This window comes from Odontesthes bonariensis, chromosome 10, assembly GCF_027942865.1.
Source record: "Odontesthes bonariensis isolate fOdoBon6 chromosome 10, fOdoBon6.hap1, whole genome shotgun sequence".
Lineage (NCBI taxonomy): Eukaryota > Metazoa > Chordata > Actinopteri > Atheriniformes > Atherinopsidae > Odontesthes > Odontesthes bonariensis.
The window spans coordinates 3,650,418-3,672,739 of NC_134515.1; the positions used below are offsets into that span (position 1 = coordinate 3,650,418).

Consider the following 22,322-nt stretch of genomic DNA (forward strand, 5'->3'; position numbering starts at 1 on the left):
CTAACCCATGTTTTTATCTGGATTTGTGCTCCAGGAAGTAATTAAAACATTGAGTGGACGTGAACACAGCCGCTTGTTTTCCAGTAAGACGATCTGTACTCAAGGAAGTAAACAGCATCAAAGCCTCATCAGGAAGAAAACTTTAATCTGTGAGGCTCATTCCAAAAATTCCTCTTCAGGTGCGCCGCAGGGGAGGAGTCGTCTGTTAACTCAGGACCTTCCTGCAAACGCTGGCACGGCACCAGGTGGTTATCACAGCAACCTTCCCTGCAGCCTGGGTGGTGAGCAGCACTTGGAAAGGTTCTGACCACTTCTGATGGTTCCACTTCTTGGTCCTCATCACAACCCCGTCACCAGGCTTATCACTCTGGAGTCTAAGAACCCGCCGGCGGGATTTTTGACACTTTTCAAAAAACAAATCTGTAACTTTGTGAGTTTTTGTCATTCAAACATATAAGTGACACCATTACAAACCTTGAAACTTATACTTTTCAAATATATATATATTAAAATAAATTTTATAGTTGGCCCTTTTTAAAGAGAGTGAAAAGAAATCTTTGGATTTTCTGTACTCTCTGACTGCAGCAGCCTCCTAGGCCACACCTATCGCTATTCACATGTAAAGTACCAGGTGATTGAGTGGCTATTCACAGGTGAGAACACGCCCCATTCAGCCAGCATAAACATGGAGAATGACAGGGGGGTGGGGGCAATCAGGGGTGTTACACACCCATCTAATTAGTATTCAACTAACAGAGACACTGCCTTGAGTTACAATGACTTTTTTACAGTTTGTGTGGAAACAACAAAACATTTCTGACTGCACTTTTTACTTTTATGCAGCCAACACTTTTCTTTACAAGGTTCAACCTTCAAAAGTCTTAGTTGGATATATTTATAGTGTGTTTTCTTGCACTGTTTGAAGACCTCTAAAACTTGTTATTTGTACAGTTGTGTTTCCCCTCAATTTAAATAAAACTTGTTTGTATTACATTCACTTTACTCTTATATTATCTTTTGTTAGGCTTTTCAGAATACAACCATATGTGTCACTTTTAGATAGATGTTTATAGTTAGTTGAAATACTTGAAAATGTCAAGGTGTTGCAAACTGCCTCAAAGTCTCTGAAAGGCCTCAGGCTACGGCTACACGGAAACGTTTTTCACTGTAAACGATACTTTTTCTTATCGTTTCGCTGTCGCGGCCACACGGAGCCGGCGTTCCCACTACCCCAAAACGATAGTTTTTGAGAACGGGTTCCAAAGTGGGAAGATTCGAAAACGATACCGTTTCGTTTCCATTGTTACAGCTAAAACGTTTTTGCGTCAGTCAGTCACATGGCAAACGCAGTGACGTATACACATACGTCAGTGACCAGAACAAAAAGCAGCTTCCATTCAAAATCCGGAAGAAGAAGACAACACAACAAGGACAGACAGCGATCATCATGGACCCCACAACATTGATAGCAGCACTGCTGCAGACGATTGTTGAAGGAACAACTATCGCGCTGGTAGAAGTAGGGGCGTACACGCATGCGCATTGCTTCTTCTATTGTTCTGGTATAACCGGTGGGGGTGGCTTACAGCGCACCTAGAGGTGTTTCGTGTGTACTACATCGTTTTTCAGCAAGCGTCGCGTTGTCATGTGGACAGAGAAGCCCCCCTGTGTGGTCGAAATCGTTTTCGTACCCGTTTTAAAAAAAAACCTTGTTTCGTTTTCGTGTAGCCGTAGCCTTAGACTACAGAGGCTTAAAGAGATGCAGCACACCGGCTGCTGGATCAGGGAGATGCTTTCACCTATGAATGAATATCTGATCAAAGAGAAGACAGCAGAGCGCCTGCAGAACGGGGCGTGGTTTAACATTTGGCAGGGTTAAAGGTTAACTGCGACTGGTGCTTGCCAGGTTTGAGGATTTTCAAAAAGTACCGTGGTCCAGATCAGGTCTGGGAGAACAAACGTCAGAGAGAGCAGGTTCACAATCATGGTCCTCCCCTCGCCATCCTCACAAGGTGTAGAAAGAAGCTTAGCGGGACTCAAAACTCTGCCACATGTCTCAGCCTGTCACCATGTTGCTGCAAAGGGACAGAAGTCATGCAGCCCTCTATTCTTCAACAGTCTGTGTAAATGGTTTGCAAGGATCAGGGAGACGCCAGAGTGGGTGGAGACACAAGTCCTGGTCTCAGTGTGGACAAAGTTTGTTAAGTTTCAGGGCTTCGTGTGATGATGTCTTTTGGTCCCAAACCCGATCAATGCACACCAGCAGACAGAGGTACTTCAATGACTGAACAATAAGGAATAAAAGAGCAACAATATATACTCACTCCCAAAAAAGACATGACTTTTCCTTTATTATTTGGCTTAGGAATCTGCTGGATAACCTGAATGCATTTTGGAAGGAGTTCTATAGCTTCGGTGATAAGAGATTTCCCAGAAAGGTCACCTGCTGCTGCACAAGCTGAAGCTCTGACACACTGGCTTTGTGTCCTCCAGCTGCAGGATGTTAGAGGAGTTTTAACAGTGTCGAGATCAACAACAGTGGAACACTGAGCATCAGGTGGAGATGGTCAAAGAATGGTCCAGTCCACCTCAACTGGTGGAGGCAGATGGCCGCCCTTCCTGAGTCTGGTTCTGCCACACGTTGGTGGTGTTGTCGCATCCCCTCAGGTGGCGTCTTATCAGACAGGTCATCTCTATCGTCTGGTCAAAGACTGGTGGAGCCGGCAGGCCACTCCCAGAATAGCATATGTCAACCCAGATATATCACACAGAATAAAAGACGTGCAGCCGTTCAGGAGTTGAACAGCACGTAGGCTTTAAACATGAAAAACAAGCTGAATTCATCCATCAGCTGTACCTGCTGCGTTCTGCATCATCTTGGAGCATTTAACCTCCACATAGAGGCCTGATGTTGCTTTGGGGCTGCAGAACAACCACCACTGAAGTAAAAAAATTACTGAAACAAATCATGTAGGTGCCCAGGTCCTGTGGCTGCAGAACCAGCCCAGATCATCAGCCCTCCACCACCGTGCTTGACAGCTGGTGTGAGGTGTTTGTGCTGATATGCTGTGTTTGGTTTCCTCCAAACGTGCTGCTGTGCATTATGAGCAAACATCTCCACTTTGGTCTGCTCTGTCCAAAGGACATTGTTCCAGAAGTCTTGTGGTTTGTTCAGATGCAGCTTTGCAAACCTAAGCTGTGCTGCCATGTTCTTTTTAGAGAGAAGAGGCTTTCTCCTGCAGCCCTTCCACACAAGCCATACCTGTTCAGTCTGTTTCTAACTGTGCTGTCATGACCTTTAACCTTTAACATGCTGACTGAGGCCTGCAGAGTATGAGATGTAGCTCTTTGGGTTTCTGACCTTGGGGTGACCTTTGACCTTTAACAGTGTCGAGATCAACAACAGTGGATCACTGAGTATCAGGTGGAGATGGTCAAAGAATGGTCCAGTCCACCTCAACTGGTGGAATCATACTCCTCATACTTGGAGGAGCGGAGTTATTTTGTGACTATTGGAAGTTATCAATCTGATCGAGTGGCTATGACTTGTGGAGTTCCTCTGGGGTCAGTTCTTGGACCCCTTCTGTTCACTCTATACATGCTGCCTCTGGGTCAAATTCTGAAGAACTCTAAAGTCAACTACCACAGCTATGCAGATGACACACAGATATATCTCGCACTGTCTCCAGATGACTGCAGTCCTATAGAGTCATTGTGCGACTGCTTAGAGCAAGTCAAAAAGTGGATGAACCAAAATTTCCTTCAGTTAAATCAAGAAAAAACTGAGGTCATTGTGTTTGGCAACAAAGAGAAAAGGTTTGCTGTCAGTAAACATCTTGAGTCACTGTCTCTAGAAACTAAAGACCAAGTCCGGAACCTCGGCGTGCTGATAGACTCAGACCTGACCTTCAACAATCATATCAAATCAGTCACCAAATCAGCCTTTTATCAACTTAAGAACATATCCAGAATGAAGGGTTTCATGTCCCAAACAGATCAGGGGAAGCTGATTCATGCTACATGCTAATGCTAACGGTCTTCTGACTGGACTCGCCCAAAAGAGTCTCAAACAGCTGCAGCTCATTCAGAACGCTGCAGCCCGAGTTTTAACCAGAACAAAGAGATCACATCACATCACCCCAGTTCTCAAGTCTTTACATCGGCTCCCGGTCAGATACAGAATAGATTTTAAAGTTCTGGAATGGTTTAGGTCCAGAACACATGAATGACATGCAAGCAGAGTATAAACCCAGTAGAGCTCTGAGATCTACTGACTCAGGTCAGATAGTGGAGCCCAGAGTTCAAACTGGACCCGGTGAAGCAGCTTTTAGCTGTTATGCTGCACACAACTGGAACAAACTACCAGCAGAACTGAAATCAGACCCAACTGTAAGCACTTTTAAATCCAGGTTAAAAACATTTCTCTTTCGGTGTGCTTATGGTTGACTTTATATCTTTCTTTTTCCCCTCTTCTTTGATTGCTTTTAACTGTGTTTTTAATTTTTTCTCTTTAAATTGCTGCTTTATGCTGTTTTTTTTAAATGCCTTGTCTTTATGTAAAGCACATTGAGTTGCCTGTGGTATGAAATGCGCTATATAAATAAAGATGCCTTGCCTTTAACATGCTGACTGAGGCCTGCAGAGTCTGAGATGCAGCTCTTTGGTTTCTGACCTTGGGGTGACGTTGCTGGGACGTCCACTCCTGGGAAGGTTGACAGTTGGAACTGGACAGGCAGGAAGAAACTGATTGAATGCTTTCTAACTTCCTTTACAAGTTAGATAAAATTTAACCATTTTTTTCCTGCCTGTCACGCTATGATCGTATCTGCTTGACCTGGGTTACCCTGACATAAAAAAAAAAGCCTTATGTAAGTTCTGCTCTGTATTAGAATTAAGAATAGACTGCAGGATATCTTTTTCCAGGGGGTTTGTTGGTTTCAGATTTCACTTTCTTTCCGGTGCAGCCTGTGCCGATGATGGTGCAGCAAAAAGATGTCATTAAGTCAATGAGCATCAGGACAAGAACTGCAAACAAGGGTCCAGTTGAATAGTCTAGTTATTAATATTATTATATTTTAATATTATTATTATTATTATTAATCGGTATTTAATCAACACCCAGGATGAGAGCTGTTTGAATTCTCCAAATGCTGAGGAAAGGAGCTCCAGTGTCTCCTTTATTATCTCCTTTAGCAAAGGATACACCGGCCATTGTTTATGGGAGAAAGGAGATAATTCTGTCCCATAATTCCTTGCGGCCTCAGCTTTCAGAATGACGATCAAATATTTATTTCCAGTCATTTTTTCATTCATGTCGACAAATTCAACTTTCTAAAGAAACCCCTGTCTGTCCTTCAGTTCAGCAGTGCTTGGAGCTAAGAGTGAATGTCAGACTGTTGTTCACCATTTAAAATGTTTGGAAATGTGATAATTGGCATTAAAAGGACAGAAAATATTTTGGTTTGTTTTTCACAAAACTGTTTGGGAATGTTCAGCTGTGACAAAGAGGAAGAAACAAATGTTTCCTCATTCCAGGACAAAACACCTGACAGTGGTGCCGGTAATCTGTGAAAAGATTAAAAGATTGACACATTTTGAGAAACTATATAAAGATCCATCCTCTCAGAGGTTTTGTACATCCTCTCTTCGTTTCAGAGGGTAGACTCGACTCACTGGACTGACTGCTGCAAAGGTAACACTTTAATGTTTCTATTCTTTCAGATTTTTAACCACGTTTAATTTTTTATTGATGTAAATCTGAAACTAACAGAAATTATATGAATCGAGTTTCTCAAAACCAGACTAACAACCAGATAAGGTGGTTGGCGTTTGAATCGTTCCAGCATGTATTCACTCAAATGGGCCTCGGGGGTTTGTTCATGCTCTAAAGTTCAGTCTGTGTTCAATATGTCTGATGAAATCCCACAGAGAAAGTTAGAAGCATCAGAATATCTTTAACATTTTCTCACACAGTCCACACCGTTGAACAGGCTTCATTCCACAACTGGATTCTCCTCCCATGTGTGTGCAGTGGGACAAAGTCAGTGATTGTTCGTGTAACCGTGTAGATGTAACTTAATTTCATTTCTTTGTCTCTTCTCAGATGGCTTCAGGTTTTAACTTGGTTTTCTTCGGCTTCATCAGCAGCCTCTTGATTGTTCAGTGTGTGAGTATAATTAACTCTGTGTCACTTTCATGGCCATGTTAGCTTACCGAGGTAAAGACGGAAGCATTGATGTATATGTGCTCAGAAATGATTGACTTCATTGAAATTAAATGTGTATTCACAAAGTAATTTATTCAGATGAGTTCTATTTGTGTCACCAGTGAAAGGAATGCTACAGAACTGTAGCGTCCGCTCCATGACAGTATTAGCTTTGAATCACAGATCCTGCTCCAACAGATGACGTCAGCTTCATAACTGCAGCTTTTTTAGCCTAAATATGGGAGAGGAATGTGATGGTTTTGAAAAGTACAAAGTCTTTACTGGTTTCAACCTGCTTTTGTATTCACAGAGATATGTCCAGAAAGAAGATGATGAGCCAGGTTGGTAGTTATAATTTATTTACTGTTGAACAGCTGTTGGAGGATTTTGTGCAAATTTATGAAAAAATAAAAGATTTTTATGACGGTTATGACAGTGAAAAGTGCAGCTTTGATCATGGGTCAAATGTTTCACTTATTATCTTCTGTCTAATACAACAACTGTGGCAGTTCCTCCTGGCTGTCCTCCTGGTTGGACGCAGTTCGGCTCTTGCTGTTTCATTTACTACCACACAGCAAAGGCTTGGATTGATGCAGAGGTATGTAACAGAGCGATATCTTATTTATTTTTATATAAAGTTTATCTCTACTCAAAGTTCGCCACAAAAAATACACTTTTTGAATGAACTCTTCTCACTCTTGTCAGTGACGATGACAGATTCTTTAAAAAGTCTGAAATAAATAATCTTGTTTTCACTGTTAGAAATTGTTCAAAAACACTAAAGAATAAGTGCTGGAGTATTAAGGCCTCTTGATGAACTATAAGTTATGGCTCACTGTAATGGCTGAACTGATCATGAACAACAACATGTGGGCTATGAGCAAACACCTGGGAATGCTGGTGGATCAGTTTGTGGTTTGGTTCACTGCCATAAACTACGAGCAAAAGCTTTGATTCTGACCCAGGAAGACAAAAACATGACAGAGGATGCAGTGATCAGCAACTCTGACCTGATGAAAGAAAAAGGAAATTCCAACTTTAAACATTGCTGTATATTACACAGACTGGATTTTACACTTTGCACATTTACAATGAAATTAGGAAGAAACCTTTAACATAACAAGGTTTTTCTCATCATGATCACAAAGTGCTGCCTAAATTAGATTAACTAGCAAGTTATGTCCATGATGTTCCTCAAACTTGAAGGCACTTCTCCCTAAAATCTCTTTTTCCCCCACTCTGTTTTGATTATTAGCATGTTTGCATGGGAATTGGTGGGAATCTGGCTTCAATCCACTCTGCTGATGAGAACCTCTTCCTCAGTGACCTGGTTAAGAGAGTTACCGGCGTTCATCACCTTTTCTGGGTTGGAGGTTTTGACGCAGTCGCAGTAAGTTACACAGTGCAGTTTATCAAATTAAGTTTTTACATAATGTGTGAGAGTATCTAACATTAAAGTGGAAGTTCGTTTTTTTTTTATTTAAAACCTGGACCTTATTTCTGGCATAAAATACGTTCATCTACTCAACGATAACAGTTTGGCGAAAGTCGGCGAAGGACAATATTTAGATCCCTCAGATCGGCGTATATCCATATAACGGGAGAGAACAGGGCAGAGACGATACAGCCTCTAAATAAGGCATTGTAGCGTTGGCACGTTATTAATTAATATTTACCTCGAAAATAGCAGGGGCACCACCTACCTACAATTTTAATTTACGTTACAGTCAGGTAGGAAACTGTTACAATCTTACGATCCTGGTATATTAAATTATTAATTAATTAATACTCAATCTCATTAATTAATTAATACTCAATCCCATTAATTCATTAATAATCAATTAATAATCAGTCTCATTCTGATTCGTACGTCCTGTTTGGAGTGGTAGTCGGCTTTAGTAACTGTCCGTGACGCTCTTAAATAGAGTAATACAAACATTTATTCAACATTGCACAGGTATATAGGTGTATAAACAATTGATAAAGAGACAGAAATTAGAATTATTGGTGACACTCAAAAGGGCATATAAGGGAAGAAAGGAGCAGGCCACTAACAGGGTTACCTATCAAAAATGTGACTAAATCTGGTTCGTAACACGGATATTGTGCCAACGGTCTTCTGCCCGCGGAGGTCTGCTCATTCGTCGCTTTCAGAGAAAGTTTTCATTTTATCCACGGCTTCAAAAGATCTCAAACCAGCACCTTACTTTGTCGTAGTAGCGTAAGGGATCCCGTGGTTCTTTCCTTCTGATGAGTTGGTGTCGAAGCGGTGTTCCCGTGGTAACCAGCGGGATGACGTAGAATCGACTTCTTCTTTATTCTTGGTCCTTGGATGAAGAGTGGCGGCTTGGCTGGGCTGTATGAGTTGGCACACACTCGCGTGTATTGGACCAGACTTTTATACAAAAGAAAGGGGAAGTCTAAAAAAATTGGGAATTAATAGTTACGGAGCAAAATAGAGCGTAAGGGATAAGAGAGACTAACAAAAGCAGATGAAAAAAGGAAGAGGCAAGAGGCAAGAGGCAAAAAGACAAGAGATAAGAGAGAGTAATTTCATGCGCGCCTCTCTTTTAAGCTGGAGATCACATGTCAGCTTTCGTCCAATCAGAGTTCAGCTGGCTTTTGACCCAAGGGAAAAAGGGGGGTTGACCACGCTGAATTCATGAGACAAAAAGGGGGAATTCCTGCTTCTTTCTTATACCATATTTAACCCATATGACAGTGATTTTAGACAATATAATGTTCTTAACAGACAATAATGTTGCATACAAGCAGGCATAAACACACATATGAGCATTGACAGTTATCAGCATACAATACTTCATATTATCATGATAGAAATGGTATGACAACTTTTGGTTACTGTTAACTAGAATAATCTGCAGCTCTTTGGTCAAATACCTGTGGAATTAACACAATTGAATTATATGCATTGCACATAATGAGCACATTAAACATGACATAGTTGAGATTGTCTATTTCATTGGGTTGACATAGTGAAAAGTGTCCGTTATCCATGTCCTTTGGGGGGCGCTGTGGCTCCACGAGAGGGATTCTCTTTAAAATCCAATATTCATAACTTGGTAAGTACTTAAGGTAAAAGAATGGCAAATGTTTCAAAATGATCTGTAGATTTGTCCAGTAATGATTTTCACACTTTCAGTCTACGGAAAGTGAGGTTTATAGTGGAATTTTCACTCTCTGAAAATAGGGCAGTGTGGCATTCCTTTGGTTGGTCCAGCAGGAGAGTTGAGCTTACATCTGCTTCCCTTATCAGGAGGTGTCCTACATAATTTATTATTCGTAGCTGGTCTGGGGGAGCGAAGACTCGGACACAAAGACCCCATTTGGTTGAATTAACATCTGGCTCCGTTATCTCCTTTGAGCTGATCCGTTGAGAGGGTCGTAAAGAGGGTATGTTTCTTGATGTCAAGAAAGGTTGGATCTTTATGTAAACATCTCCGTGCTCTGTCTTTCCTGAGAGCACGCTACAGCATTATCCGTCTTTATTTCACCGATACTTTAAGACAGAGGTCTTCAACAGGGGGTCCGCGGAGGTACTGCGGGGGGTCACGAAATCTTTGTTTGATTAGACGATTTTTGACTTTTTTTTCTTCAAACAGTTTTTTCTCACAAATTGTGTGCAAACATGTGCCATCCACAGATGGTTTGAGGATTCATTGTCCCATCTACATGCATGTTTAAAGTTAAAATCTGTGGATTATTTGAATAGCTCAGTGTTGTATGCAAGATGTTTGCTTATAAATGGCAGTGGCACGGCCACCCTGTACCTTGCACATGTTTAAAATAAAAACATGAATATTAACCTGTGTATTATTTGAATAGCTTAGTATTGAATGTACAATAACAGAGTAGCTATGTTTATACACGGCAATAGGCCCAGTTAAATATAAAACACAATTGTATGCCATATAAATAGTAGGGGGGTCCCTGCTCCAACTCTCCATCAGTTTGGGGGTCCCTGGCCTGAAAAACGTTGAAGACCCCTGCTTTAAGACCAATGAATGAATGAACGCGTACTATTGCACTGTTAGCTCAGAACTGCCGTGTTGTTGTTGTTGTCGGGGGCTATCAGGGCTTTCTACATACGCATCTACTGGGATGATGTCATCGACGCGCGCCGCTGCAGCACAGCTCATTCACTCCGGTAAAGACGTCCATCGTAATCAAAGTCGTCGTCCACGTCGTCAAAATCTGATAAATATCCTGCCATGTTGTACAAAACTAACAGCAGCAAACTCTGTGTGAAGTTAGCCGACCGTCACAGAGCACGGAGTGAATAAGCTGTGCTGCAGCGACGCCTCGATGATGTCATCCCACTGGACGTGTGCATGGAAAGCTTCCTATAAGCCCCCCAATAGCCCCCGATAACAACAACACAGCAGCTCTGAGCTAACAGTGCAATAGTACGCTTTCATTCATTCATTGGTCTTAAAGTATTGGTGAAATAAAGACAGATAATGCCTTATTTAGAGGCTGTATTGTCTCTGCCCTGTTCTCTCCCGTTATATGGATATACGCCGATCTCCAGTGATCTAAATATCTTCCGAAGGACGCCGACTTTCACCAAACTGTTATCGGTGAGGATATGGACGTATTTTATGCCAGAAATAAGGTCCAGGTTTAAAAAAACAAACTCTTTTAATAAAATACAATTATTCATTTGTAATGTTTTGTTGACACATAACTCATCAAACACACTCTTAATAAATGGTCTTTTATGAGGCAGCAGGTTGCAGCTTTGTTAAATCTGATTATATCATACTGTCATACATTTATCCATACTACACATTGTATTTCCTCTTTCAGGAGGGAAGGTGGCAGTGGACTGATGGATCAGACTTTAACTACAGCAACTGGCTTAGTGGGCAGCCTACCAACCATGGAGGAAAAGAGCACTGTATTGATATCAATTATGGAGGTACAAACAGAGGTTCCACTACACTTTTATGGACAGCATATGGACACTGACAGTGTTCTCACTTTTTTTTTCAACATCACATGAAGTCGCAGTGACAGCAGAATGTTTAAACATCCACACTTCATTTTCACTGATATGTGGACAAACTATTTACAGGAAATAACATGAAACTAACTCATTCAACCTGCTGTAGGCTACGATGAACCCAGAGCACCATCATGGTTGGCCTGGACTTAAAATGGGTGCTGGCTTGAGCATAGTCAAACAAAGGAGGCTGCAGCAGAAGCAGGCGTCATTAGGCTTTGTGTTTTTGCCTCAGAAAGACAACTTTACATGTATTCATTTTGCTCTAAAGGCTGATCTCAGTTACCTGCTCTGTATAAAAAACACCTATTTGAGGGATTGGATCTGAATGAGTCCTAAATCCATCTCAACTGTGTTCACACCTGTTTTTAGAACTGTGAACCTGTGATTGGATCATGACGATCACATGTTCGCACCGAGTCTGAACAGGCCCACAGATTAGCTGCAGGCCAGCAGTCCGTAGCTCTGCAGTGTGCTGTAGCATCCAGATAGCAAGTTATATGAAGTACAGTTTCAAGCTCATAGATGATGAGCACATGAGCCTGTAGAACAGCTAATTAATAACACACTCTCACCCCAAACTGGACAGGAGGTCTACTGCATGTGGTGTAGAGACGTGTTGCTATGAACTACTTAAGTTTCTGGTGCTCGTTCCCATGTTTAAATCTGTTAAAATGACAGACATCTTTCACATTTTTCCATTTTTCAATAATGGAAAATATTTGCCTAACAAGAAACTTGGCACACATATAAGTATTTATTTTAAGATGTTTGATTTTTATTGAGATATTTGGAGACATCCCAGCCCGCTTTGTGCTGTAGGGTCACAGTGTCGTGTTTAAGAAGCATTTGAAAATGTTCACAGACAGAGATACTCAACACACTCTTATGCACTGCAACAGTAACAAGCTTGTGTAAAAACCTAAATTAATGCATGTTTCTGCATGTTTGTTTTTTCCAAAAAATCTCCAAACAGGAGGGTTCTGGAACGATTTACCATGTCACCATGGAAGATCTTTCATTTGTGGCAAGAAGCTGTGATGCATCCGGCCATGTCAGCAACAAGGATAATCTCTGGCCTCATCACTCTTTTCTGTTCTAATCAAACACTTCCAGATTAACACAGAGCAACAGAGCTCTTATGATTATGATTTCTGATTTTTTTCATCACATATTAACTCTGCATTTATTAATTCGACTGTAGACTTTATCTGCACGTTCAATAAAAATCCTCCAAATGCTGTTCTGAATCACTCTGTTCTGTGGTTTCTTGTGTCCTTTCTATGGTTTTATGTTTTTGGTGCAGCTGGCTGAAGGCTTCTGTGTGAAGATGTAACACTTCATGATACTTGAGAGAATTGAATCATAGTTTGTCCAACCATATATACAGTAGATGTGGTAGACCCCAGCCTCTACTGTTCTTGAGCTGCCATGATTAGTGCCTGTCTGTAAGAACAGTCTTTTTTAGCCACTGATAGGACCACTTCTTCAATCTGCCGTTAGTATAAACTGTGCAGAGGCTTATCCTTCCTTCCATGATGGTTCCTCCACTTCCTCCTTGCCTCCCCAGGGTTTCAGCTGCCTGAGACATTCACTAAGTAGCTCATCACTGGGGGCCATCTTCCTGATGTATTCCTGGATATTTGTTGTTTTATCCTGGATAGTAGCTCTAACGGTGCGTTCACACCAGACGCGGTCGGGCGACGCGATTACATACAAACGGTAGGCGTCCACTATTCCGGCACGTCAAGCCGTATCCAACGCATTCAATTCATTTTCAATGAAATCCGGCCGATCGTTGTCGCCGTGCTCGCAAAGCATGCTGGGATTCCGGCACGGCGAGCGGCGGACCTGCGGCACGTCAAAAAGTTGGGCTCGGCTGAACTTTATGCAAATTTGCCACGGCAGACGGAGTGCGTTATCCAATGACAGTAGATCATGTGATCTCCTGTGTTGCAGCGGCAGCAGCAGCACAGCAGCTCTCCTCGCTCGCAGATCCACACCCATGGTGAAATACGAAATAATGTTCCATTGCTGACGATTTATACACATTCATTTCCCTCCAAAACTCAAATTTTTAGAGGGAGAAACTTCGGTTGGTTAATATCACAAGTTATTTACTTTCCCCCGGAGCCCGTATGTTCTATCTACAACTTCGTATACAAGCCCCTCTGTACATGCCCACTGCAGTAGCAACACGGCGAGACTAGGCATCCGATCCGGCGAGTTACGTTGACGTGCCGGAATAGTGGACAGCTACCCAAAGTCAATGCAAAGACGCGATTAGACGCGGATTCGAGCCGGCGGCGCGATGAGGCGGTGCGGTGATGCGGTGGCCGCCGCGCGAGTGAAAATATGCGATTCGCGCGAGTTCAAAAAATCCAACTTTGGCGAAATATTCGCGCCAGACAGCCTATCAGCGTTGAGATTTTGGACGACAGTGACGTGGAGACAGATGGACAGGCGCTGTCTGTGACATGCAGATGGGACTGCAGATGGAAATTAGCTTCTAAGCTACAATCTGGTGCAGGTCATCTCTTTACTTTGTAATTAATGTACTTTGCACATGGTCCCTGACAAAATAAAATAAAAAAATTAAATCACCGCCTTCTCCAGGAGTTCCGTCTGGATGACGGCCGCCTCCAGCGGCACCCCAGGCCCACCAGGACCCAGCCCGACGACCCGCTCGGGAGGACCGGCGCCGCGATCTCCCAAGCAGGCCACCAAACTGGGTCCCGGCGAGCCCGAAACACCGCTGGAAGCGGCCGCCACGGGAGGATCGGTGCCGCGATCTCTCGGCGGGACGCCGGCTGCAGGCGCTCCGCAGCTGGGCCGCGGCTCCGTTTCAGCTGCGGGGCGCCTGTGGTTGGTGTCCTGCCGAGAGATCGCGGCGCCGGTCCTCCCGAGCGGGTCGTCGGGCTGGGTCCTGGTGGGCCTGGGGTGCCGCTGGAGGCGGCCGTCATCCAGACGGAACTCATGGAGGACCGGCGCCGCGATCTCTCGGCCCAGCTGCGGAGCGCCTGCAGCCGGCGTCCCGCCGAGAGATCACGACACCGATCCTCCCGTGGCGGCCGCTTCCAGCGGTGTTTCGGGCTCGCCGGGACCCAGTTTGGTGGCCTGCTCGGGAGGATCGGTGCCGTGATCTCTCGGCGGGACGCCGGCTGCAGGCGCCGGTCCTCCCAAGCGGGTCGTCGGGCTGGGTCCTGGTGGGCCTGGGGTGCCGCTGGAGGCGGCCGTCATCCAGACGCAACTCCTGGAGAAGGCGATGAAATTATCCGAGCTGAATGCACCACCGGATGATGTCACTGATCCAGACACGACGGCGTGTGCGTTTCAGACGAATCTCGGACTGCCACAGCAGGTACAAGGACGCGATCAGCCATGGATAGCCCCTTGAGCTATCCACTCATTTTTTACTCGCGCGAAAGAGGCGTTTGAGGCGATGGAATTTAATTTACACCTGCGGCAACGATCGCGCGATGAAGGCGGTGCGAATATTCGCATCGCGTTTGGTGTGAACGCACCGTAACGCTCACTAGTCCCTGGCCTCCCTCATTCCTCTAAAATCTCACCGTGCTGCACTTGAGGTGAAACCCTCTGTGAATTGTAAGAGCTCTTGTCTTGATATCAGTGGCTTCTTTCTCCTTCTTTGGTCAGGTTATTATACCAGTGAGGTGATGACTGGCAGGACGTAGGTGTTGATGGCTCAGAATTTGTTCTTCCCATTCAGCTGACTCTTCGGGACCTGCCTTAGTCTTTGTAGCCACTTGGTTGTGACCACCGTCCTTGTGGCTTCCTCATGGCTGCCATTTTCCTGCGTGATCCCAAGGTATTCGTAGCTAGCGTTTATGTTTGTTCTTTATTTGCTCCAAATAGTGTATATAACAAAACAAACAACTTTTGGATCTGACAGAACAACTCAAAAAGACATCTGCAGCACATTCTTTTAATAAGATACACAATTGCAAATAGATTGGTCTACCCAAGCTTTAATGACATGGCAGCGATATTAACAAATAAATGTACACACTCATATCATTAGTGGCCAACTGTATGAAAAAGTTGTGCATTATTTTGTCCTTTTTTTCCTTCCTGCTTTGCCTGGAGAAGCTCATTGCTTTCAGCCTGCTAGAAATATAAAATGGTAATTGGTCACTGAATGGCAGCTCCTCCTGTTTTACATGAACATGCAACATATCCAGAGTCAGAGAACCTGGTTTCTGATTTACTTTCTCACTTACTGAGCCACTGTTTTAGCATCCAAGTCAGATAACCCAACAATGCCCTGGTTATGTTGAGTGCTTCATTGCCATTTAAGTTAAAAATGTCATATTTTTGACAATGAGAATGACAGTGAGAATCCTTAGTTTTACTTTGTTTACACAAACCAAAGTACTGAAATTACTAAAACACAGAAAAGATGAACAGTTATTACATGTTATCCTGAGGGGAACACAAGCACCAAATTTGGTGGTTTACCTGAAACAATCCCATGGTGAAACTAAAACATTTCAAGGGCTCTTAAAAAAAGACTGCTGGTCTGCCGACATATTATCAACGAAATGAATGTGTACAAACTGTCAAAACAATTTTGTATTGATTTTAGCAAACCAATCACCATTGGTTACTGATTTAACAGCTAATAGAGAGGGCCCATCCATCCATCCATCCATCCATCCATCCATCCATCCATCCATCCATCCATCCATCCATCCATCCATCCATCCATCCATCCATCCATCCATCCATCCATCCATCCATCCATCCATCCATCCATCCATCCATCCATCTTCTACTTATCCAAGATTGGGTCACTAAAGCAACAGGTTCAGGAGTGAAAGCCATACATCCCCCTACCCAGCAACCCTCTCCAGGTCCTCCTGAGGGATCCCAAAGCATTCTCAGGCCAGAAGATATATGTATACCCTAAAGCGAGTTCTCGGTCTGCCCCAGGGCCTCTTCTTAGTTGGACATCACCGGAAAACCTCCAAAGAGAAGTGACCACACCTCCGCTGACTCCATTCATTGCGAAGGAGTAGCGACTTTACTCCAAGCTCCTCCCCCTTTCTCTAAGGCTGAGCCTATTCACCCTCAGAAAGGAAACCAATTCATTCTTGTATCCGTGACCTTATTCTGTTAGTCACTACCCTACTATGGTCTTGTGACCATAAGTGAGGGTAGGAACAAAGATGGACCAGTAAATTGAAGGCTTCACCTTCTGGCTCAGCTCATTACTGTTGATGAAGCCTCAACCGTCTGTCCATCTCAAGCTCCAACCTGCCTTCACTCATGAACAAGATCCAGAGATACAGCCTTGAACCACTCTAGTGCAGCTGAAGGTCATGGCTACAACCCTGAGGTTCCCAAACCAGACAACTTCCTCTTCACAACTACGCCTCAAGATCTTGCCCAAGAACAGGATCTGTGACAAGGGGCAGCCCTGTTGGAGTCCAACATGTCCCGTAAACGAGTTTGACTTCGTGCCAAGAATGCAGACACAGTTCTTGCTTTTCCATGTCTAACAAACACTTGTAGACTGGATGGTCAAACTCCTATGATCCTCTCAGGTTCAAGAGGAGCAGTGTGGTTTTCGCCCAGGTCATTACTGAGGTTCGACAGTTGGTCGGGGCCCCCATTCCAACACCGTGGAGTAAACTTTCCTGGGGAGTAGGGTGATCCCCCTGTAGTTGGAACACACTCTTCAGTCTCCTTTCTTGAAAATGGGAACCACCACCCCGATCTGCCACTCCACAGGTGCTTTCCCAGATCTCCATGCGACACTGAAGAGGGACTTTACAGCCCAACCATGTCTGTAGCCTTCAGCATCTCAGGGCAAATCTGGTCCACACATGGTGCTTTATAAACAGGAGGCTTAGTATAAGGTTATGGTTAGTCGCTTTTTGGCATGGTGTGAGAAAAATCCCTACATCTTAAGAATAAACAAGACAAAGGAGGGGAGCATGGATTTTAGAATAATTAGGAGTAGGTTGGACAATATTTACATCCTCGGGAGAAGAAGAAGAAGTTGTAGCGTGCTCAGGACCTTGACAAGGGGAGGAGACCACTCAAACCCCTTTGTCTCCTTTTTACCTCTTCCAAAAACAGACCAGCTAATTTACAACCTGAGAAGGCTTCAAGTAAACCTCTATAGCCGCTTTCGGACTGTAGGAACCTTTGGCAGTTCTAATAACCTTTTAATCCGCGGGGCCGTTTTCTCCCGTGTTCGGACATACAGGAACTCGGGGCTTTCTCCCTCAGTTCCTATAACTATTTAGCTCCTTCTCCGAGGTCGGGTCTTTTCATAGTTCTATAGAACTAATCTAACGGAGGTGTGTGGTGGTCGGTAGCTACGCCCCATGTCATGCTATCACAGCTGAAATGTTTCCTCATAAGACACAGACACAACCGGCGGGTGTTAAATAAGTTAAACTTACACTGGTCTCATTTGTCTGCAGCGCTCTGCTCTCCTTTCTTCCTTCATGAAATAAAAAAAGTATCGTCTCCTGACTCTCTCTGTGAGCTTTTCCAGCCTCGATATTAGACGCCTGATGTGATTGTCCATGATTAATATCACCATCATGCAGACCATAAACACGGTGGCCTCCCCACTCTCCATATTAGCTTCTTGGTGGTGTTTTTTCTACTCTCCTTACTTTTACCGTTTTGTTTTGTGTTTGAATGTAGCGCTAAACGGCTAACGGCTAACACGTCACTGAAGCAGACGGCTGCGCGCGGCGCATCAGTCCCTATCAGGTCCCGACTCATGTGCGAATGCAGACTGAAACAGTTCCGCTGGGGAAGGATAGTTATCAGAACGAAATTCGAGGAGGGTAGTTCTGATAACTACTTTCTTAGAACGGTCTGTCCGAAAGCGGCTTATGTAAACATCTTTCTCTTTTATGAGGTTTATTTAAGATAAAGGTACCATCTGTGTGGCCCAAAGTGGCCTGCTGGGAATAAGCAAAGGCTCACCCCTGTTTACCAAAGCGGGGGAGAAACCATCTCAGGAGAAAATCAGCCCTTTGTTATCTATAAGGTGTAAATTAAAACCTGACACCTCCAAGGATGAAAGAATCCAGATACAAATTCCACACTCTTGGAAAACAACCCAACTGGGTAACAAACCTTTGAGTTAAGATCACCTTGTATTTAAATCCTCCAGTAACCAAAAAACTTCATAACAAAGACGGATAAACTGTGTGTTTCTTACATTTTACAGACTACAAGTTGACATTCAGTTGAAGTTGAAATGTTCATGTAATCACCGATTTGTTTTACTCACTTTAGTTAGAAATAACATCATGGGAACAAAACTCTTTTAATTAGATCATGTGTGTTTGCTACACTTGTGTTCATGCTTATATTACTACATTCATTGCCAATACCTGTCTTGTTTTCATTTTGTTTCCATGCTTATTTTAATACATTATTGCCATGTCTGTGATACATGCATTATATGGTAAACCCCGTGAATGTGAAATTATTACGGGAATAAGAGAGAGTCCACGTTACCATGATAACAGATCAGTGAGAACAAAGACTTCTTAAATGCCCTCAAACCATGAAGATCAGGTTTTCACTCTTTATCAATTAGATGAAACCAATTTCATTTCAGAGAGTGTCTCTCCCCACCTTCATGCTTAAAAGAAGGAGTGGTCCCCAAAAATCACTCTCTTCTCTTAAAGGGATAGTTCGCCTCTTTTGACATGAAGCTGTATGACATCCCATATTAGCAACATCATTTATGAACATCTTCTTACCCCCTGCTGCGTCCTGTGAGCAGAGTTCCAGCCTCGTTTTGGCGTTGATGAAGGTAGTCCGGCTAGTTGGCTGGGGCTTAAAATATAAATAGTTTTGCTTCTCAAAACAATATGCGTTCAAAAGAGTAATACATTTGCATCACAAAATCTTTCATCCAGAAAAAGTCAGACCTCACAATCGCTTGACTCTATTTCTCTCTACCTTCGTATCACTACGGGCTATGTAAACCGTGCAGAACAAAATGCAGACCGAGCAGTCCCCTGCTTCCGAACAGTAAACACCTTAACAGGTACGGCTATCGGCAGGTGGCTGAACGCATTAATATGAAGGGAGGCAAAAATAGCACCAAGCGATTGTGAGGTCTGACTTCAGACGGCAAACTATCCCTTTAACTCTTACGCTTAAATTCTCTTGTCCTTAATTCGTTTGTCTTTAATTCTCTTATTCTTAAATCGCTATTATTCTTAGTAATTTACCTTAAGCTCATCTTAGTTTGACCTCTTAGTTTAACTCTTAGCTTCGCAACTTTTCATTTCTAACCACGTGTTTTAACTTCATTAAAACTTCAAACCAACTTTAACTTTCTTCGCTTAGTCTTAGACTCTTAACCTTTTTGAAGCTGTCAGCTGATCAAGCTATTTTGTTTAATCAAGTTTTTTTTTTTTTTTTTAAAGTCCGCTTCAAACGCTTTGTCGTTTGGTTTTGGTTAACTAATTTTGAACTGACATTGGGTCATAAGTCTCAGACCCAGCGCTTTGCGCAGAGAGAATAACAGAGAGAAACCTACTGGCCACGCACCGAGTCCCGTCTCACCGAAGGAACCCTTGCCCATAAAGAGAAAAAACCGGGAGCTCGCACCACGTTCCCCCTTTCAGACGGTTGGTTACCAAGGAGACGCAGAGAAGCTATCCTACGTGTAACGGTTGGTTATCAAGGAAACGCAAACATCACTCGCTCTGTGACTCGGCTCCAAGTAAGATCTCATCTCTTTCTCAGTCGTGATGCTGTGTTGACCCGTGTAGGACGCTGTCAAAATTAGATGAACCAATACTGAACTCAGAGCAGAGAAACACCAGACTTCCCATTCAGTCAGATGCCCTGAATCTAAAAGCTAACACCCTTAAGCCCATACCTCTCTCATTCCCATATTTCGTTGTAAAGTCTCCAAATTATTCCTGTGTCTTATTGTCTCTTCATCAACTGTTTTCCTCCCAAACATCTAATCTGGGAGGTGGTGCCCCAACAAAGGTAAATTAAATTTTAAATCCATTTTAACGTGCAGTACGCTACATCTACTTTGGTGCCCCGTGTGAGGCTTCTGCAAAATAGCCCCACTTAACGGATCTGTATTCAACTGCTCTTTTATCTATCTGTGAGTGAGCATTACAAGTTGTGTTGTTTCCTGTATAAAGTGAATGAATAAATGACGAGAGTTAACGGATTGAAATTAAGTTCAGCCGAATTGTATATCTGTGGACGCGCGTATTACGGTTTGTCATTTTGTGACAGTAAGTGTCGCAAAACACAGAAACGGAAGACGCCGGCATTCGCTGTGTGTTTCCCAGAATTAATATTGCATGCAGAGCGTTAAAACGCTCAATATAAATGCCAGGTGGGAATCTATGTGAGCTTCCAACATTTTGAACCTGCCCTGAGTACGGAGACATTTGTCTGCGAGTTTCCGGAGCTTGTCGTCTGACTCAGACCGACAGTAACTAGTAACTAAGAGTAGTTACTAGCCAGCAGCTGAGTTGTATTGACAAACAGCCAGGAGCAAATTAGTCCCACCACAGCAATAATCCTGTGGCTGGACAAGTGACACGCGCACGGCGTGCTTATTGTGATCCCCTGAAGAGAAATTAAAATATTAATATTGTTAATATTAATTGCTGTGACGCTGAAGTTGATCCTCCCAGTGGGTTGTGCCCGGAACACCTCACCAGGGAGTGGTGTTCCTAACCATATGCCCGAGCAACCTCATCTGGCTCTTGTCGATGTGGAGGATCAGCGGCTCTACTCTGAGCCCCTCCCGGATTACCGAGCTTCTCACCCTATATATGAGGAAAAGCCCAGACACCTTGCGGAGGAGGCCTATTTCAGCCGCTTGTATCCGCAATCTCTTTCTTTCGGTCCAACGGCTCGTGACCATAGGTGAGGGTAGGAATGGAGATTGGCCGGTACATCAAGAGCTTCGCCTTCTGGCTTAGCTCCTTCTTTACCGTGACAGGACAGTAAAGATCAATCTGCTGCTCCATTCGTCCCTCACTCTTGAAGAAGACCCAAAGATACTTGAACTCCTCCACTTGGGGAAGGATCTCATTCCCGACCCGCAGAGGGCATTCCACCCTTTTCCGGCTGAGGACCATGGTCCCGGATTTGGAGGTGCTGATTCTGATCCCAGCCGCTTAAGACTCGGCTGCGAACCGCTCAAGTGAGAGCTAAAGATCACAGCCCGACAACGCTAACAGAACCACATCATCCGCAAAAAACAGAAACCCGATTCTGAAGTCGCCAAACCTGACCCCCTCAATGCCCTGGCTTCACCTAAAAATTCTGTCCATGAAAATTATGAACAGAATCAGTGACAAAGGGCAGCCCTGACGGAGTCCAACCCTCACCCGAAACACATCCGACTTACTGCCGGGAATGCGGACCAGACTCTGACACCGGTCATACAGAGACCGAACAGCCCATATCAAGAGGTCCGGCACTCCATACTCCTGGAGCATCCCCGACAGGACTCCCCTTGGGACATGGTTGAACATCTCCAGGTCCACAAAACACATGTAGACCGGTTGGGCAAACTCCCATGCACCCTCCAGGACGCTGTTGAGGGTGTAGAGCTGGACCATGGCCAGGACAAAAACTACACTGTTCCTCCTGAATCTGAGATTCAACTATCAGATTGATCCTCCTCTACAGTACAGACCTTACCAGGGAGGCTGAGGAGTGTGATTTCCCTGTAGTTGGAACACACTGTCCTGTCCCTCCCTTTAAAGATCTGCCTGTCCATTGGCACTGTCCCCGATGTCCATGCAATCTTGCAGAGACGTGTCAACCAAGACAGCCCTACAACATCCAGAGCCTCGAGGAACTCCGAACGGACCTCATCCAACCACGGGGCCTTGCCACCGAGGAGCTTTTTGACCACCTCGGCAACCTCAGCCCCTGAAATGGGAGGCCCCACATCCGAGCTCCCTGACTATGCTTCTTCATCACAAGGTGTGCCGGTGGGATTGAGGAGGTCCTCGAAGTATTCCCCCCACCTACTCACAACGTCCCTAGTTGAGGTCAGCAGAGCCCCATCTACACCATACAGGTGTTGAGGGT

At 44.1% G+C, this 22,322-nt stretch overlaps 1 protein-coding gene across 1 annotated transcript; it reads left to right on the forward strand.

The window, feature by feature from the left end:
* The first annotated feature begins 5,624 nt into the window (after positions 1–5,624).
* Positions 5,625–12,567, forward strand: LOC142390164 (galactose-specific lectin nattectin-like). Its single transcript, XM_075475537.1, has 7 exons — positions 5,625–5,692; positions 6,104–6,166; positions 6,516–6,546; positions 6,715–6,803; positions 7,461–7,595; positions 11,036–11,147; positions 12,208–12,567. Exons 2-7 carry the CDS (start codon positions 6,104–6,106, stop codon positions 12,270–12,272), a joined length of 495 nt encoding a protein of 164 aa, XP_075331652.1. The 5' UTR covers positions 5,625–5,692; the 3' UTR covers positions 12,273–12,567.
* Positions 12,568–22,322: the final 9,755 nt, after the last annotated feature.